Source organism: Felis catus, chromosome C1 (genome assembly GCF_018350175.1).
Source record: "Felis catus isolate Fca126 chromosome C1, F.catus_Fca126_mat1.0, whole genome shotgun sequence".
In the NCBI taxonomy this organism is placed as follows: domain Eukaryota; kingdom Metazoa; phylum Chordata; class Mammalia; order Carnivora; family Felidae; genus Felis; species Felis catus.
This window is the reverse complement of record NC_058375.1, coordinates 165,770,295-165,790,694: the sequence shown is the minus strand read 5'-3', so window position 1 is coordinate 165,790,694 and position 20,400 is coordinate 165,770,295. Positions and strand designations below refer to the sequence as shown.

Here is a 20,400-nt window from a genome sequence, read left to right as displayed (position 1 = left end):
AATTTTTTTCAATTAAAAATAATGGAAAACAGGCTCCCTGTTGGCATTTTCAGGTGGAAGCTGATTTTCAACAATAGCTTACTGCTGTTAAGCAGGAGATACCTATTTAGTGTTAGTATTATACCATTTTACAAAATGGTGTAGAGAAGACTAAGACACTTGCCCAAACTCCCATACCTGGGAAGCTGGCTCCAGAGGCTGTGATCTGCCCCCTGTGACACTGTCTCCATTGTGGCCCTGCTACAGATGGTGTATATTTCTCATCAACATTTCTCAGAGTTTTTGGCCAATAGGCTATTAGGTTGGAATGTTACTAGATTAATATACAGTATCATCTAAAAGGGAGTTCTGTGGCTAATTCGATTTGGGAAATGCTACATTTAAGAAGAGAAAATGTGTTACTTTACTTTTCAGAACCAAATGTATAATGCAGTTCTCTAAGATTGGTAGTTGAAATGATTTAGCATTTCCTAGATTTATTTGTTTGAAGTTTGTATAGATTAAGCATGAGATTGGTAGTATAAAATATGTAACTTACAAGTTGTGTGTGTGTGTGTGTGTGTGTGTGTGTGTGTGTGTGTGTGTGTGTAGATCTAGAGAGACATATATAGATACACCTTGTAACATTCCAATACTGACTTAAGCAAATGTATGTTTATTTGTCTTGCGAAACAAAAAGTCTGAGGCAGGGCAGTCCAGGGCCAGATTCATTTCTCTTTCCCATTCTGCTCTACCAGCCATAACAAGCAGTCATTCATAGTTTTCACCTCATAGACACCAGACTTTGCTGCACAGATTTTGCTGCATATATCTGCTGCACAGACTATCCAAGCCTTATAGCTGTTTCTCAGGCCAAAGAAAAGGTCAAGAGGCAGCCCCAGCACTCCCACTTACATTTCACTGACCAGAGGAGCATCACACATCCACTCCACAGGACTTCTCCCAGATACAGGGAGCCTGTGAATTGGACTTTTGACTTTTAAGCCTCTGATTCAGTAAGTTGCAATGCAGTGATAAACCACAAAGCTTGATTTCATGCTCACAGGACACACCAACAGCTGTGGGGTGGCTGTGGCTGTGCCTAATGTACCTGTTTCATTTTGGGGTCCAGGCTGAGAGAGCAGCCCTTCTTGGGCTACACACTTCCCATGGTGGAAGGAAACAGGAGTTGGCAGAACCATATAAGGCTCTTGAAGAGTGCTTCAGGATGGTATCTGTTGCTCCCCCCCCCCAACACTGCATTGTCTAATGCCAGTCATATACTAAGGCTGTCAGTAAGGCAGGGAAATATAATTCTCTTACAAAAGACATTGCAGATGGTTGGGCATATCAGCACAATCTTTCCTACATAATAAAAGCAGGCAAGTGAGAATAGACCAGAAATGAAAGTTGAGTGAGCAATATACAGTGTCTGCCACAGTTCACACAAACACACACAGAGACCTACACCACCCACAGCCTTTTTATTTATTTACGTTCCAGAGCATTTCACAGGACAAATATTCATGTCCTTTGGGAGCTGTGATCTTGAGCCAGCCACATCATGTCCCTTTGATGAAATAACTATAAAAACATCCTGGTATAAAATACTTAGCCTTTCATGTGGACTGCAGCTCCATTCAGCATTATAATAGATTCCACTGCAATTGCACGGATAACAGTCTGTGTCACAGTTATGGGAAACTTCGTGTCCATTAAAATCCACCGTTGAAAACACAGTCTCTTCAATAAATGATGTTGGGAAAACTGGACAGCTACACGCAAAAGAGTGAAATTGGAGTACTGTCTTACACCATATGCAAAAATAAGTTCAAATGGGATTAAAGATTTTAATGTAAGACCTGAAGCCATAAAACTCCTAGAAGAAAACAGAGGCAGGAAGCTCTTTGACATCAGTCTTAGCGATATTTCTTTTTGGAAGAGTCTCCTCAGGCAAGGGCAACAAAAGCTAAAATAAACAAATAGGACTACATCAAGCTAAAAAGCTCTGCACAACAAAGGAAACCATAGACAAAATAAAAAGGCCACCTACTGAATGGAAGAAGATATTTGCAAATCATACATCTGATAAGGGGTTAATATCCAAAATATATAAAGAACTTATACCATTTAATATCAAAAGAACAACCAACCAGAGGACTTGAATGGACATTTTTCTAAAGAAGACCTACAGATGACCAGTAGACACATGAAAAGATGTTTGACATTACTCATCATCAGGGAAATGCAAATGAAGACCACAATGAGATACCACCTCACACCAGTCAGATTGCCTATTATCAAAACAAAAACAAAAACAAAAAGTAACAAGTGTTGGTGGGGATGTGGAGAAAAGGGAACCCTCGTATGCTTTGGTGGGAATGTACATTGATTGGTACAGCTACTACAGAAAACAGTATGGAAGTTCCTCAAGAAATTAAAAATAAAACTACTATGTTATCCAGCAATTCCACCTCTGTGTATTTATCTGAAGAAAATGAAAATGCTAATTCAAAGAGATATGTGCACCCATATGTTTATTGCAGCTTTATTTATTTATTTATTTATTTATTTATTTATTTAGAGGGAGAGGGAGAAAGCCCATAAGCTGGGCAGGGACAGAGCGAGAGGAGAGAGAGAATCCCAAGCAGGCACCAAGCTGTTAGTGCAGCACCCACCACAAGGCTTAATTCTGTGAACCATGGGATCATGACCTGAGCTGAAATCAAGAGTTAAACTTAACCAACTGATCCAGCCAGGCACCTCTATGCAGCATTATTTAAAATAGCCAAGATATGAAAGCAACCTAAGTGTCCATCAGTAGATGAGTGGATAAAGAAGATGTGATAAATATATATATATATATATATATATATACATATATAATGGAATATTACTCAGCCATTAAAAAGAAGAATGAATTCTTGCCATTTGCAACAACATGGGTGGACCTAGAAGGTATTATGCTAAATGGGATAAGCCAGGCAGAGGAAGACAAATACTGTATGATTTCACTCATAAGTGGAATCTAAAAACAAAAAAAGAACAAATAAAACAAAACAGAAGCAGATTCATAGATATAAGAAACAAACTGTTAGTCAGCAGAGAGGGGAGGTGTGGGTGGAGTGGAGATGAAATAGGTGAGGGGGATTAAGAGGCACAAACTTCCAGTTATAAGATAAATAAGTCATTGGGGATATAAAGTACAGCATAGGAAATACAGTCAATAATGTTGTAATAACTATATGGTGACAGATGATAACTAAACTTAGCATGAGGCTCATTTTGTAATGTATGAAAATATCGGATCATGGTGATGTATACCTGAAATTAGTAGGATAGTGTATGTCAATTATTCTTCAATAAAAAAATTCACTATTATCATGGTGATATAATGAGCTGAGTTTCTTTTTAAGCCAGGAGAATTTCAGAAAATAGAGTCACGTCTAGTTATTAAAGGGTTTTTTTTTTCCTTTTCTTCTGAATCAGGTGCTGTCATACCATGCAACATGTTCAAAAGCTGAAGTTGACAAGTTTAAGGTAAGGAAGCAAAGAGTGCCTTGCCAGTACATAATGTTACGCAGCTTTCTGATCCTTCGTCATTTGCCTCTGTAGAATCACTCCCGCCCATTAGGTGTTAAGGAATAGAACTGGGCCTAGGTGTGCTTGGATATTTCAGTCTTAGAGGAGAAAGGGGATTTAAATATAATAGAGCAGCCTCTTCATGATCATTTATTTCTTTCTTTCCGTTTGCCAAGTAGGTGGGATATTAGGGAAAAAAAAAATCTGTGTAATATGGTAAGAATCAGAACACCTGGCTTTGGCATTGGTTTTTCCTCCAACTTTCTGTTCACTTAAAATCTGTGTATTTTCATCTGCAAAAAATAGGACAATACTAGCTAACACTTGTCAAATGCTTACTATGGACCAGGCACAACACAAAGCATTTTACCTGCATTAATTCATTTGAATCTCATAATCCTGTGAAGTATACTGTTTTACAGATGAATAAGTTGAGGCATGGAGATGTTAAGTATATAGGCCAAGATCAAATGATTGTAAGGGTTATAGCCAGACAATGCAGCCCCGGAACTGGAGTTCTTAACTACCATGTTCACTGCTCTACAGTGGGACTTTCTTCCAGCTCCAACATTGGATAAGTCTGTGAATGAGTCTTAGATATTCTTTTTCTTTCTTTTTTTTTTTTAAGATTTTAGTTTTAAGTAATCTCCACACCCAATGTGGGGCTCAGACTCACAACCCTGAGATCAAGAGTCACATGCTGTGCCAACTGAGCCAGCCAGGTGCCCCTAGATATTCTTTTTCACCTCAGTCACCACTGTTCCTTTAAAGGCAGCCCAGAATTCTTGTTCCTTTCCCCGCACTTTTAACCAGCCATGGTCAATATATGAGAGTGTGGGAAACCTGATTTTGCTCCCTTATGAAGGCTATGAGGTCTGCCTTTTTGTTTTTGTGGAGGTTCAGAGAATTATTGGGTTAACCACCACAACCATAAGAAAGATAGTGTTTTGTGCTGTACCAATACACATTAGTATGTAATAACACTGATGATGGCTAGTCTTCTAATTAGGAGTTTCATTTACACATACATGCATTCATGGAAGAATGGCACAGAGACCTTTGTACCTGATCGTTGAATCAGATCATTAGAGTTGAGTCACACTGATAAAGAAAGGAAACAAGGGAAGACTCCAAATTCAGAGTAGGGATGAGGGAACTGCTCAGAAGGGCAGGGAGCAGCCCATCTAGTGTGGGCATAAAGTAAGCTGCATGGGCTCCATCCGGGGATATGGTCCTATTGGCTTGATGAGAGGCTTAGGAAAAGACATGCAGTGGTAACCCAGATCAGGAAGAGATATGTTGCCAGCAGGAGGTGACAGCTGACAGCAGAGGAAGGAGACAAAACAACCCAAACCATGGCAGTCAGGGCCTTCTTGTTGTAGAGAGAAGCATCCTACATACCAGCTAGAATGTGAGTGCCATTAGGGCAACACTTTTTTTTTAAGTTTATTTATTTATTTTGAGAGAGAGAAAGGGAGAGAGCACAAGCAGGGGAGAGGCAGAGATGGAGGAAAAAGAAAGAATCCCAAGCAAGCTCTGCACTGTCAGCACAGAGCCCAATGCGGAGCTCCATCCCATGAACCCATGAGATCATGACAAAGCAAGCCAAAATCAAAAGTTGCATGCTTAACCAACTGAGCCACCCAGGGGCCCCGGGGCAGCACTTTTTGTATGTTGTGTTCAGTGCTCTATCTCTACAGCTCTGGGGACACAGTAGTATTCAGTAATGATTTGTTGAATGGATGGATGAATGAATGAATGAATGAATGAATGAATGAATGAATGAATCCAAAAAGCATCAGTGTTCTGTAACTCAAAACAGTTATTCACTAAGAAAATGTTAAAACCATGGTTACATATAATTATTTTTTATGTCTTATATTTTATAAATATGTCCATCAAAAATATTTAAAACATGTGTACTTTAATGAAATTTAGTTACCTAGAAATCCTATTTATGGAACTAACTTGCCACAAATATTTTACTGTTCTTACTGTTTTATACTTTATATTTTTACTGCTATTATAATTATCATCATTTCTAAAAGAAGGAAGGGACAGGCAGGAAGAAAGACAGCAAAGCTCACAGTGGGACTAAATATGACTGCAGGAGCTATTTGATGGGACATGTCCAGAATCACAGCAGGCCAGAATCAATAGCTCTGTACTCTCTGAAGGTATTGCCCTTTGTTCGGCCTTAATTCTTAATTCCTTAGAGTAAGGAAAACACTATTGTCTTGGAATTTGCCTTTCTATTGTTAGCTCACAAACATACTAAAAATATGAAGTATTTAAATTTGAGAACAAAGGGTTATTTCATCTTAAAATTATCAAGAGTATTAACTTAGCTAATTTATTCCAGATTTTATCCTGAAAGATATTGGTAAGTATCTTATTACAATGTAATTGAGATATAGTAGATAATTTTAACCTAATGGCTTTTTTTCTTGATATATAAAGTAAACAAAACATTATCATAATTGGTAGCTGATGTCTTGTAACTGCAGCAATAAGATTAAAATGTAGTGAGCTTAAAATAATCCTGCACATAGACACTGAAAAGTATTTACTAAAATTTCACACTGGAATATGTGCAATGGCAGTTTCCTAACATTGTGACTAAATAGCAATAAATAAATGCTTTGTTTTGACCAATATGTACAACTAAACCATGCATACATTCAAATATACTGTAGGGGCACCTGAGTGGCTTAGTGGGTTAAGCGTCCCGACTCTTGATTTTGGCTCAGGTCATGACCTCAATGGGTCGTGAGATCAAGCCCTGTGTTGGGCTCCTTGCTGTCAGCACTGAGCCTGCTTGGGATTCTCTCTCTCCTTCTCTCTCTGTCCTTCCCCCACTTGGGGTGCTCTTGCTCTCTCTCTCACTCTTTCTCAAAATAAATATGTAAAAGAGTATATATATAGTAAACTTTGCTACCTACCGTAATTTTTAGCAGAGATATTAAAGAAAAAAGAGAGAGAGAGAGATTTGAAATCTGGATTCAGAGTTATCTATGAGATTTCATCAGTGCAAGGATTGCTGAGTTGATGGATTATGTGCAGCTGGGACCAAGCTAGTTATCAGTGATTCAGAGATTAAGTCAGAGTTTGGAAGAAATGTCATCAGCTAGTACTGAGAAGGATCTGGAGGTCAAATACAGGTCAGACTCCAGTTACAGCCGAAACTACACTGCATTTGGGATTCAGATATGCTGAGAACACCAGTGGGATGTGGTTGTTTACGCAAGAGACTAGGAGGCCTCCTAGTCAAGAACTTTTCTTGGTGGAAATTGAGGCCTCTGGATGGTTCCAAGTTCAGCATGGGGTTTGTTTCTTGAATCTGTCCCTTACCACAGCCTCCTATGGATTCATCTTCTCAGCTAAAAACATGAGTAGACACAAAAGGTATGGCCCTTAGTACAGTTTCAGTACAATAAATGACTCCAAGAGCATGAGGGTTCCAGAGTGCCAGTAGAATGCAACAGAAAGCAGCAGCCCAATGGAAGGAAGCCTCAGACCAGAAGCAAGGCACCTTCTACCAAAATGGCCAGCAAAGGCTAAAGGGATGAATTCAGGCTGAGTGGTCACATTTTAAGGACAAATAAGATATACCCAGGGATGTCTCAGAAATAAGTAGAAGAGAGGGAGATCCTATTGGAGAGGATAATACATACCATTAATTGTTTTCAATTCACTACCATTTGTACTCCTAGGCGGGATGGTTTAAAGGAACACAGATTTCATATATGATAAACCTGTAGTCAATCTTTAATCATCATTAATGCTAGGCTGGTAGCTCCTTACCTTTTTTCATATCTTATCTTCCTATTTCACACCTGTCCATGCTTGGAGATTTCTTTTCCTATTGTGAAATACCATAGGAGAGGGAGAAGATGCTTTTACTTTTGTTTTGCTTTGTTCTATTAACTCTATTTCTCCAGTTGGGAAAATTTCCTCTGTGGGTGCGTGGTGGTAGGTAGGTGAATGGTGCTCAGAATGTGAAAACCATTCTAGAAGAATTCCTGGATTATCTAGCCAGAATAAGTAGATGAAACAACATATAATTGCTCAGCAAAGAATGTCAGAACCTAAGCTTATTTTTATGGTTCTGACATATTATTTATACCTTGGGATTTTGGAGAACCACCTATACACAAAATGGTCACAGAACTTCCTGGAACTAATGAATTAACTTTTTAAAAGTCTGGTTGAGGCTATAATATTAATAATTTATCCTTTACGGGCTGATTGCCTTGTGCATTGAATGAAGAAAGAAGGATTTAAAGAATGGTTTTTATCCTCATTAACATTTACTGATCTTCCTTGAACTTGAAATAAGAAAGGCGTGCACAGAAAATTTGTGCAGATTTTAGTGCCTGTTTATATTTCTTCTGCTCGGTGCTAACAGGAATAATGGATAAAGACCATATTGACAATTAGATCTCTTTGAAGATGACTGGTTTAAAGGCTTTTAATAACCTGAAGATGCCAGCTGTGATAACATAAGAAAATGAGTTTAGTGCACCAATTATATGCTCCTGTAATTTTATGCACTTCCCTAAGATTCCAATGCGGTGGACAGACCAAACAGTTATCACTATATATGCCAGTTTACCAATTAAAATCAACTCATGGACGTTCTCATGTTATATTGCCACCTTTTATCATCTCTTCTTTCAATTCCAAACTGCATGGGTTATGGCTGCAATCAGAGATGAACTCGTTTACAGCACTATTTAACTGCCTCAGTAATTAAACACCAATAACTCATGTTGGGTGTTTGGGTTTGGACTACCTCTTGCATATTTCAAGTTATCAATGTTAATGCCTGGGCCACAAATTAACATCCCAGTAAAGTAAATAAAATAAAATAAAGTGCCAAGGAATAGGTACTCCTTGTGGCCTTTACATAGCTACATCAAAAATAGGACCTTATGGTCTCCTCTGTGAGATGGTGGGCAGGGGACAGGCAGCGCAATAAGATGGGATATACTAGGCTTTTTTTTAAAGTAAGTAAGTTTGAGTAGACATCTTTGATCCATGAAATATTCAAATGTTATCATAAGAAGCTTCCTCCTTCAGAACCACCGTGGCAGTCGTGCCGGTAGATGTGTTTGTCACAGGTCCTGCACAAGAGTCCCTGCACGAGGGGTGTCCCTGAGGAGGCAGGAGGTGGGGCTCACCCCTACTTGGCTGGTCAAGTGATGGCATACCTTTTGGTAACTGACCTCCCAAAGGATGCACCTTTTTCTAATTGCACAAAGGCAGGACATCTGCTGGCCACTGCCCTGCCAACTCTATTTCCAAAGCCGTGGAAAAGTCCAGTCCTTGCAGCAGCTTCTTGCAGAGGAAAAGTAGACAGAGGACAGAGGTAGACAGAGGACAACACCACGGCACTTTCCCAAACCCAAGTAATGAGGCAACTGCCAAGGCAGGGAGAAGCAAGGTAGGGCAGAGGTTTGGGGAGCCCATGTTCCCTACCGCGGTCAGTAGGAAGCACCTTCTAGCTCCTATCCTACAGGCCGGGTGTTCCCACAGACACACCCCCAGAGTCCAGGGGGTGATTCAGGACCTCAGGGTGCCCGGGAGGAAGGAGAGCTTTCTCTTGTTTCTCTAGCCTCAGCCCTCACAGTCTTCTGAAATGCTACCTTTGGAAATCTCAACAACCAACAACTTTCCAGTTCACCTTGGCATACTTCTAAGGTTGTTTAAAAAGATGACCTCGCAGCAGTATAAATGGAATTTGGGACTCATCTTACACCTAACCTACTCTGTCTCCTCTCCTGTCCTCACCTCTTAACTTTAGGGGGTTGTTTTTACTTTAAATAGTAGCTATGCTGAGTTTAATTTCCAAGATTTTTTTTTTTAATCAGGGAAAGTTATTGAACCTTCAGTGGGAAATTGGCTGCAGGGGAAACAGCTGGATCAGCATCCTAAAGGGCATCTCCTGCTCCTAAGGCAGCAGACTGAGCCGTGCAGCCAGCACCACTTGGGACATGCCCATAAATATGTGGAGTGCTCTGTGTCCAAATGTCCGTGTGATCATATGGGGTTCTCTTTATGAGTAGTGTCTTAATGAAATGTTAGCTCAGAAAAAAAAGATGGTTACCCTTTCTCACTCTTGAGTATGGAAAGTAGTAGGGAGGGGAGTGGTGTGAGGAGAACTGGGGCTGCAAGTCCAGGCTGGCCTTTTCTACTGCTGAACTACGTGGCTATGAGTTGAGGGCTCTTCAAGAACCCACCAGGCCCTCCTGTGGTGACCCTGACCTCCTTTCAAGTCAGTGTAAACAACCATATTGATCACTTCTTTCCATTTGGAAACAAAATAGGGACACTGTCTCCAAAAGGTCACAGTGGATGTTTACTTTCCCTGGGAGGAAGGATGCGCCTGGAAGGCTTTCTCCCACCTTCTTGCTTCCACACATTAACACAGCTGGTCCCCTGCACTCCTTGAGTGGCACACATGAAGGCCCAGGGAGTCTGACCCTGAGGGAATGAAATAAAAGGCAGTTCATTTTTGGTTTCGGAGCAGTGATGAGTCATGAAGGCCCAGGGAAGACAGGAGTGGAGGGCAATAGTGTGGCCCTGTTGGAGCACTGATGCCTGAACAATGAAGGCAACTATAGAGGCCAGAGGGATCAGACCTTTCCAGAACCCTGGGGCAGCTCGGACTATCTCACTCTCCCCTCTCTCTGGTTTTCCTCTAGTTAAAGCCATCTATGACTGTAGGTACAGAACTGGGAAATTGATGCTCCCTCACCTCAATGATGTGGGTTTGGTTTGGCAGTCATAATGGTTGGTTTTCTTCTGCATTTCCTTCGGTATACATAGGAGCTTCCCTCCCCCTCCTCTCCAGGGACACACTTGACATAATTACACAGTCACCTTTGTGTCCTCATATGTCCTCAATCCCGTGTGCTGTTCCCTTATGGAACAGAGGACTTGAGAATGTCTCCCATGCTACCACCATCCTCACAGTTACCACCAGCTCAGCCTCTCATTCTTTCTCATTCAGACAATTGTTTGCATGCCCCCCTACCTGGTCTCCCTGCCACCTTTTCTCTCTCTGTCAGCACAGAGCCCGATGCAGGGTTCAAATTCAAAAACCGTTGAGGTCATGACCTGAGTCGAAGTCGGACACTTAACTGACTGAGCCACCCATGTGCCCCATCCCTCCCTTTTTAAAGTAAGTCCTTAAGACCTATTCCCAAATTCATCCTGTGCATAGTGGACAGATTAACAGTACTCTTCTGTTGGTGCCAGTCTTCCTTCTCAAAGAGCTCAACAGCTATGATTCCATCATTTCAAATTCTTCAGTTGGACATTAAAATGAGTGAAAGGGAGTGGAAAACACAGGCTTCAGTTATGGAATGAATGAGTCATGGGAATAAAAGGTACAGCACAGGGAATATAGTCAATGACACATTTCTAGCGTATGGTGACAGATGGTAGCTACACTCATGGTGAGCACAGCGTAACGTATAGAGAAGTTGAGTCACTGTGTTGTACACCTGAAACTGATCTAACACTGAATGTCAGCTATACTCAAATAAAAAATGTTTAACTAAATAACCAAATTCATTATAATGATACTTTTAAAAACTGCTCTGAACTCTCACCTCCAGTTCACTACTCCATCTGGCTTCCCATACTCCCCCTGACCGACCCTTCCCACGAGCTATGTTAGATATTTTCTGTCCATTCTCTACCCTTCTCTATCTCTGCTCCCGTTCCTGCTTCTATCTTTGCATAGAGGCCTGACAATCTGCTTCTGCTCAGTTGCGCCCCCTCCATGAAGTCGTTCTCACTGTAATTCAGGCAGAAGTGATCTGCTAGTTCGCCATTTTTTCATTATACATATCAGTCTCTACCTTGCGATGTAAATCTTTATGCACCTGCCCAATCACCTGGTTAAACCAGGAGCATTTTTAGGAGTGAATCCTTGTCTTAGTCATTTTTGTAACCCTTATATTTCCTAAAGTGCCGCTTGCACCTGGGTGCTGGAGAAATTTCTACCAAATTCATTGAACTGTCTGCAGTTTTGATGGCAGAGGTGTTTACAACATGTGAGTCAATTTTGGAGTAAGGATTTATGACATCAAGAGTGTCGCAAATTCTTTCTCAACACCTGTTTTAGGTTCTTGTTTACTAGTTTCCTAAGAAGACTGAACTATATGAAAAGACAGGGATTCATTTTCTTTGTTTAGCATATTCTCTTTGGAGTGTTCAGTAATGTCAATATCTGTCCTTCCCTAGTTTGGGCAAAGGCTCCTTGTCATTCTTAGTTGATTCAGCAATTTCTTTAATACAGGCATACCTCAGAAACACTGAGGGTTTGGTTCCAGCAATAAAGCAAATATCACAATAAAGCAAGTCAAATGAATTTTTTGGTTTCCCAGTGTATGTAATAGTTTTGTTGACACTCTACTATATCTATTCACTGTGCAATAACATGATGTCTAACAATGTGCCTATCTTAATTAACAAATATTTTATTGCTAAAAGTGGCTAACCATCTTCTGAGCTTTGAGCAAGTCATAATCACTGATCACTGATCGCCATAACAAATTTAATAATGTAAAAGTTTGTAGTGGATTGAGAATTAGGAAAATGTGACACAGAAACATTATGTGAGCAAACGCTTTTGGAAGAATGACACTGATAGACTCCCTCAACACAGGGCTGCCGCAAACTTTCATTTTGCAAAAACCGAAGTACCTGTGAAGTGCAATAAACCAAAGTGCGATAAAATGAGGCATGCCTCTATTAGATGTCATTCTTCACTCACGTGTCCTGCTACCACCATCCTGATGACTACGTTTGTCGAAACCATTATTTTCTTGAATCTCAGGATGTCTTTCTAATTTTTTTCATTTGTATGGTCCCATTTTCTGTCCTTTCTACCTATTTTTGAAATTGTGTGCTGCTTTGGTAGTTTTGCGTGTTTTCTCTCAGTTGACAGTGGATCCATCCAAAATCTTAAAAATGTGCATAAATCATGATTCTACTGATCTCAGGGCACAATATGAAATGCCAAGTTAGGAGACAACGTCTTTGTTGCCAGAGCTGTCTGTTTTTAAGCAGCCTTTGGAAGGCCACAGACACAGTAAGACAAGAGAGAGCAAACATGGAAGTAGACAAAACAGCCACCAGACTTCTCAGTTCATTTAAAATTTCTAAAAAAAAGGAAAAAAAGAAAAAAGTAATAAAATTCCTAGACCTCCGGTTTCCTCATCTTCACAACAAAGCCATTTTCAGCTATAAAATGCTATAATTTTATGAGCCTATAAAATTTATCTCCAGGAGGGAAGGGGAAAATAAAACATAAAGCAACATAAAGTTGACAAAATATCTTGGGGCTCTTATAATTTCTGAATACCCAAAGCCTTTAAATTTAAGCTCTATTTTAAAAATTGGAGTATTTGGTGGAAGACTTGGCTCAGTTTGATGTAATTACATATAATTAGTGATTTCCGAAACCCACCGTGGCTACATTATATTTGAAGGTAACATTTTACAGTAATACTCATGAGAAAGATAAGTGATTATTTTAGGTAGAACAAGGATCTGAATCTCATCAGTATAGAAACTATACACTAAGGCTACCTATAAATGTTTAAATAATTATAATGCCTTAAATGATACTACTTAGCAGGGCATAAAAAAACGTTTTCCTACCCATTATCTCACTGGAGCCTCACAACCTCTTGTTGAGGGCAGGGTCATTATAGCTCCAATTTACATACAAGGTGACCAAGAACCAAAGAACCAGCAAGAAAAATGCGTGTATTTGGCTTTGATTTTTTTCTCTCTAGTGTTTTGTTTTGACCTTGAAGACAATGCTTCATTTCAAGTACTGAAGAGGAAAATGTAAGCATTAGCATGGAATTTTATCCTGAAGTCATTTCTTTTGACGTAACTGTTATTCTTGGAAACTGTGGCATTTTGACAGTTTGTGGGGCCAAATAAGCCTGAATGGGGTTGATGTCTGAGAAAAACGGAATTTGAGGCTGAACTTTAACATAGACATTTAAAAAGAGGCTTTTTGTGGTACTCTTTGGGCAACTGATACATAATGCTATTTTATTAGAAACTTCTTTTTGTATTATGGTTGTGCTATCCATGTGACTTCTCTCCCTGGGGTTTCAGACTGCTTAGAAACCTAAGGAAATTGGAAACAGCAAACATTATGGAGATATTGCATCATTCTTAGCAAGTAGGTATATGATCCATTATTCTGACATCTTGCTTGTCTTCCTTATAGTCTGATTGGCTATCTAGCTATATAGAAATCTCTCGACATCTGGAAAGCTCAAAGGAAAGAGAGCAGTCCCACTTTATTATCCTGTATTCTCCAGGCCTGCCAAGTACCTTGTAAGACAGATAACAAGGATGTGAGATTGTGAACATCCGTTTAAGGATAAAGCACTTGTCAGGAGATAAAGTCTTATGTTTAAGGCATGAGAACTCATGAACTAGAGACTATTTTGGGAAAGATATGAAGTGAAGAATGTGAGATTGGGTTTATATTTGTATAATATTTCCTATAGCGATACATGCTATTAGGGACATCATGGGCAGTAATCTGCATATCTGAAATATGACGACTTTAACATAAGACTCTAAGGTCTTTTTAAGGATTTTTGAAAGTTATGATTCTGAATTAACCTCTGTATATTGCCTCAGTTTGTATATGTGAATATGTATGGTGTGTGTGTGTGTGGGTGTGTGTGTGTGTGCGTGCGTGCGCGTGTGCTTGCATGTGCTTTAGCTTAAAGGGATAGTCAAGTGATGTAGAGTTTCAACTCTGGCTTTGGAAAAAAGATCTTATGGCAGTTCGTTATCTCCAAAGAGACAAGCAATGGAAAATCTGTGAGAAAACAAGATCTGAGATGAAACGTTTTGGCCACTGGGTGCCATCCTTGCTCCACGTAAGGATTTACTGAGCCACAGTTCTCGGAAAAATGTTTAAAACCCAAAAGACAGTAATTTAAAAGTAATTTCAAGATATAATAATGTTTGTGTGCGCACATGACCTAGAATATGTTAATGACACAGGCAGCTTATTCATTTGCCGAGGCACGAGGTGCAAGGACTGGGGAAATCTCCCCTCTGGTTCAGCCTTATCAACAAAGCCTGAGCAAAGCCCTCTTGCTGGCTAGATCCCAAGGAACCAGCCAGCGGGTACAGGGGAGCCGCTGTGGAGGTGCTGGGAGCTGATGACGACGTGGTGTGGTGGGTATCCAGAGGTCGGATGCGCCATTAATTATTTTTACTGCTGCGTGTACTGCGGTATGTATACAAACAGGACTTGAACCCATCCATCTGTGTGGCTGTGCCCTGTGCCTTTGAATGCATTCCTGTCATTGCGAGAGCTGGTGGAGCCATTCAGCACTCTCCCCTTCAGCAGGAATGCTGGTGATGGGTGCCGGAGGAATAGTAACTCTGTTTGGGGTTCCTTTTGTTACCCTAGAAGCAATTCATGGAGTTTGCAAAAACAACACCTTACCCAGGCACTAGAACGTCCGTAGTCAATGACACAGTATCTGTGCAGGATTTTGCTATCTTTGGATTTGATGCCAATGTACATAAACCTGAGAAATTAAACTCAGCATTATGAACAAGAATAGCCACAGAGACTATTCTAAGGCTGTCAGGCAATACAGGCTGATGTTTCTATCCAGGGCCTCAAATATATGATTGGGACTGAAAGAAATTAGTAAAGAAGTAAGAATTTTAATAAAAGTTGAAAATCTGTTATAGTCACACCATAAAAGAAAATTCTACAGTCCTTTCTACGAGACCACATTGTAGAAGGGTTCCAAGCTCAAAATAGATTTTATCTCCTACCCCCAGGTTGGGGGCTGTGTAGAATGGCCTCATAGCTGGCCCTAGAAGCTGGCCCAGAGCAGGGCCTACAGGTACTTCCTTTAGTCTCATTGTAATCAAATCCACACACCCATGAAAGAGGAGATTGTAAGAAGGGCTGGTGAGACTTTAAAAAGGGTAGGCTTTTTTCAACCTATCCAGGGATAAAAGGCTTAAACGCTATTCCACAGTTAACCATCTACAGGTGGATGGACTTTCAAATACATTTTCTGGGCTTACTGTAGGATAACATGATACCAATCATTATATACTTTTAAATATTGCTACTCGCTAAGAGTAGTGTTTTATAGCCACAGCGTTCCTTCTGATTCAGTGTGCTTTCACAGCTCTTATTTCATTGGATGTTAACAGAAGCCTTTAAAGGAGGCATCAGTGACTTTATCCTGTTTATGGACCAGGCAGCTGAGGGACATTGCATACTGCCAGTTTGGAGACCTCACTTCCTGCTGCTGAGGTCCTTTTTTGGGACTCTCCTACCCGGTATGTGCTCAGTTCACTCAGTGTGACGGTCACCTGGAAAATAACAAACATTTAATGAACATTTTACCAGGTGCCAGGTGTGTTTTCAGTGCCTTCCCTGTATTACAAATTAAGAAATCGAGACAGGGATAAGCATGCTGAATTTGTGATATCCCCTTTCTGTGATAACAGACATGGAATCCTTCCTGCTTTACATTCTTCTGGTCCTGGTTTGGTCTGGTTATGAGCCCTTCTGAATTCTAAGGCTTAGGTTCTTAATAGACGAGTTCAGATTTCAACAGACTGTACTAAGGGTGTGTGTGTGTGTGTGTGTGTGTGTGTGTGTGTGTGTGTGTGTGTTCAAGGTTACATAGTGGTGAGACAATCCAGGACTACTGCTTAAGCAGATGTGTATTCTCAGACTTCAGCATTCTGGAATATCAACATCAAGGGACAGGTTGTAGGATCTAAAAGTGATCTTTCCCCTCAAAGGGTAAATCCCAAACAGTTCTTGTGCTGAATGATCCCATTCTTCTGTATACTAGGTTCACTTTCCTAACATACATTATAATTAATCTTGGGCCTTTCCAGAGACAGAAGGGAGTTCTGTGAAAATCAAGTTTTGTGGTGGTTTCTGCAGGAACAGGTGGCCATCCTCACCACTGGCTTAAATTTGTCAAACATGAAATGTTAAGCTGGATTTTAAAGAAGGACACTTTGCACTCTCCCCCTCACCACCAGCAGGAAAGCCCTAGAATTTAGACAAGAAAGACAAGAGGGAGAGAGGCTCCCTATGACTACTTTGCTCTAATACGAAAAATCATAGACCTCACCCTCCCTTTAAAATCACAGAGAAACTTATTTTTCTGCTTAGAATATCTTTCAAACCATCAGTGATCCCTTTGAAAACAGCGTTCCTCTGATTCTCTGAAGAGTTATGTGTGAGAGCAAAGGCTGATTATTTTGATAACCCCCTTAAAAAACCAAAGGTCCAAGTATGCTGTTGTTAGGAATGTCCCTGTCTGCACTAGGCTGTGATCAGGCGTCTCTCTCTCTCTGTGAGCTCTTGCTCCCACTGCATCGTGATTCACTCATGAGAAGGCAGGGCTGAGTGGTTGCCAGGTCCCAGAATGTAGGACAACCTGCCCCACCGATTGCACTCCTGCAAAGCCAACCACTGCAGGCAGATTCCCCTGGCCACTCCTGGAGCTGGCAGCAACAAGCACCCGGGGGCCCCTTGAGCCAAATGTGCAGAGCTGTATACATGCATGCAGCATGGAACCCCTGGGTATGCTCAGTGCAGTCTGGCTTTCCTTACAAAGGGTATAAATGTGGCCTGTGTCAAGGCCTAAGTTTCTCATCTTTCAGCAATCCCTTCCAGAAAGAACTATTTCCAAGTTGCAGTTTGGAGAATCTCAGGGAAGTTTGCCAGTGGGTCCAGTTTGGGTCAAGTGCTGATCCCTGGACCAACCAACTGTGACAACCAACTGTGACAGGGGCATAGTCCTAGAACAATATGTCAGGTCCAGAGTGGAAACACCTGGCTGGAGTAGAATGCATGGTCTCCTTGAAAGGAGAGGGATATAGGTAGATAGTCTTATAGCTGTCCTTCACAGATGAGGTATACATGCACAGAACTTTAAGATGCGACTTTTGGTCCCTATCCAACCTATTGTGGCCTCTCTTGTGGAAAGCACACAATTCCTGGAGCACAGGTGAGATGCTCACAACTCCCCCTTCATAATTCATTAATGTAGACACTAAGTGACACCAGTGTCTATCTGACCTATCTGCCATAGTGGTTTCCTAAGTGACTTTGTCTGGATCACATTATTGAAAAGAATGTATTATTATATCCTTAAGGCATTTCCATTTCCACAGCTAATCCCCACTGATGGTCACCCTGATTTGGCTCTCAAACTCACCCGAATTTTGTAAGGCAAATAAATATAAATCGGCCCAGGAACTCCTCATTAACAATTATCTCACCTGATCACATGACAGTCACATCTTTCTATCGCTTTTCTGCCCTGGAGGTGCTAATGTAGAACCAGGAAAGCCCCCTTTCAACTAGATCAACCAATAACCCACAGATTCCTTCTCAAGTGGCCATTTCTTCATGAACTAGATAGGATTTACTGGAGAATCGAGCAGATCGAGAGGCCAAACATCCCTAGATCTGATGTTTGAAACTCACAGTAAGAGCTCAAGTCCTAATCTACTTCCTGGCCTCATTAGAATTCAGTTAGGAGAAGGGCATTCTTTCCTAGAGGCTCTCTGGCAGATTTGTGTATGAACAGTTAACCCTGGTGTTAGCAAAAGCAGTTACTTGTATCCAAACAGCTTTCTCTGGCTGCCAAAAGAATCCCAAAGCTGTTTAGACAAGACTTTTCTTATCCTCCCACCAGGATGCAAATATTTTAAGTGGACAGAGTGAGATAAAATGCAGTCAGTACTGCGCTGACACTGACCACATCCTGCGGCTGCTGGGTGTTGGGACTTGGAGGTCAGGGGAGGAAGGTGAAGGAGAGGACACTAGAGACAAGGAGACAAAGAAAACTTTTAAAGGCTTCCTTGACATTGTTTAAAATTATTTCCCTGGATAAACAAGTTTGGACTCTAAAATGCATCAATACATAACTGCAAAAGGTATGTAGAAATACACATATATTTCTAGGACAGGTAGAACTGCTAATCAGACCATGAAACGGATATGTGAGGGTAAGACAACCTTGAGTTTTTTTTCTTTTTTTCTGCCATATTCCCATAACTGTTCTTCAGATGCCTAAATGTAGACGCAGGGAGATTTATTTTTCTTCTAACAGGGTATGTTATAGTTGTCACTCAGCCTTGAAATAGTTTTCCTCTCCAGTGGAACATCAGGCTGGTAATATATTTGCATAGCCCTTCCCACCTGTCATTCTTTTGCCCGCCTCATGCGTCAGCATTGCACAGGGTCCCCAGCCAGCCAATGGCAAGCTTGTAAGTTGCTGCATTTATGGGGCATATTTTCAAAATGTTCATAGTCACCCAGCAACAGGAAAAGGTATTTTTCATTGGCTCTCTTGCTATCAGCTAGAAAGGAGGACAATCCGGATAGACTTCAGCTGTGAAGATCAAGATGGGACACTGGAAGAGGGGCAGGAACCAGCGGGGAGGGGAGGCTAGATGTTTGAACACAGGAGCCTCTCAGTGGCCAATGTGATATTTTATAAGTATTGTGTAAAGCATGATATTTCATCCCCCCCAAAATAAAAAAATAAAATGTTAAAGAATAGCACTGTAACAGGGCAGGTAGCTTTCATCTGCAGTGTCATAGGATGCGTAAAAGATCAATCTTGGCTCCCAGTTTCATCTGCCTGATCAAAGGAAGTGCTGCTGAATTTGGAGTCCCAGTGAGAAATAAATTAGAGCTTTTTTTGCGGAAACAATTAAGCTTTCCTCTATTAGAGGGAGGATGCCATGTATAGTGCATATTCTAAATGCAAATCAATCCCACGAGCTACTTTATCAATATCTGATCTTGTGAATTATCTTGCGCTTAAAAAGTTCTACCTAAGGAACACCTGGGTGGCTCAGTTGGTTGAGTGTCTGACTCTTGGTTCCGGCTCAGGTAGTGATCTCATGGTTTGTGAGTTCGAGCCTCACATAGGACTCTGGGCTGACAGTATGGAGCCTGCTTGAGATTCTCTCTCTCCCTCTCTCTCTCTCTCTCTCTGCCACTCCCCCACATGTGCTCACTCTCTCTCTCTCTGTTTCTCAAAAGTAAATAAATAAACATTTAATAAAATTTTTAAAAAAAGTTCTACCTAAATTCTTCAGGCTGATCCCTGCCCCACTCTCCAAGAAAACCCAGGAATAAGTCAAGGTAGCCCAGTTTTTGAATAACAGGCTATCTCACCACATCCTCTGACTTCTCCTTTGACTGTTCCCATGCAATCTATCTATAGAGGAAAACAGGGTTTCCTCGTTCTGATTTTACTCTTTTATTGTTACTATAGAGCAGAAAATTAATATTGACTGGGTGCGTATGTGAAATCAAAGCAATTGGGGAATGCTCTGTAAGCCGGACAAGGGGAAAAAAAATACTTAAACTGGTGGTGCCCAGTCCTTGCTGAGAACCCAGCCTCTTGTCACTTTAAGCTGTATGATGGGAGGGCATACACTCTCAATAATTACAAACAGTTAAACTCAAGGATTCGATGCCAGGAGCACATACTTATCCTGTCACTGGTCTAATGCAGAAGAGGCTGTTTACTCGAAGAGCATTCAGTGTAGACTTCCCTGCCGATTCACTGAGTTGCTGCTCTTGCCTGCTTAAAGCAGCAAAATGGAAGGAAGGTGCTGTCTGTCCGCTTTGCCAAGAGTTAAGTCAGGTTGGAAATTAACCATAATTAATGGTAATTATAATTAACAGTGGGCAACATATTAACTGTAGATCCAATACTATTACATGCATGTTAATTCTGTAGACTCCTATTAATAAATTAG

General features: G+C 40.9%; 1 protein-coding gene across 6 annotated transcripts in view; it reads left to right on the top strand.

Annotated features, from left to right (window-relative positions):
* The window catches only part of PDE11A (phosphodiesterase 11A), a 404,325-nt gene that overhangs the window by 266,000 nt on the left and 117,925 nt on the right, over positions 1-20,400 (top strand). For all 6 annotated transcript variants that reach the window (XM_045033997.1, XM_045033994.1, XM_003990898.6 and 3 more), the window contains exon 10: positions 3,469-3,519. In XM_045033997.1, the coding sequence (XP_044889932.1) occupies positions 3,469-3,519 (51 nt within the window). The remainder of the gene's footprint in view (positions 1-3,468; positions 3,520-20,400) is intronic.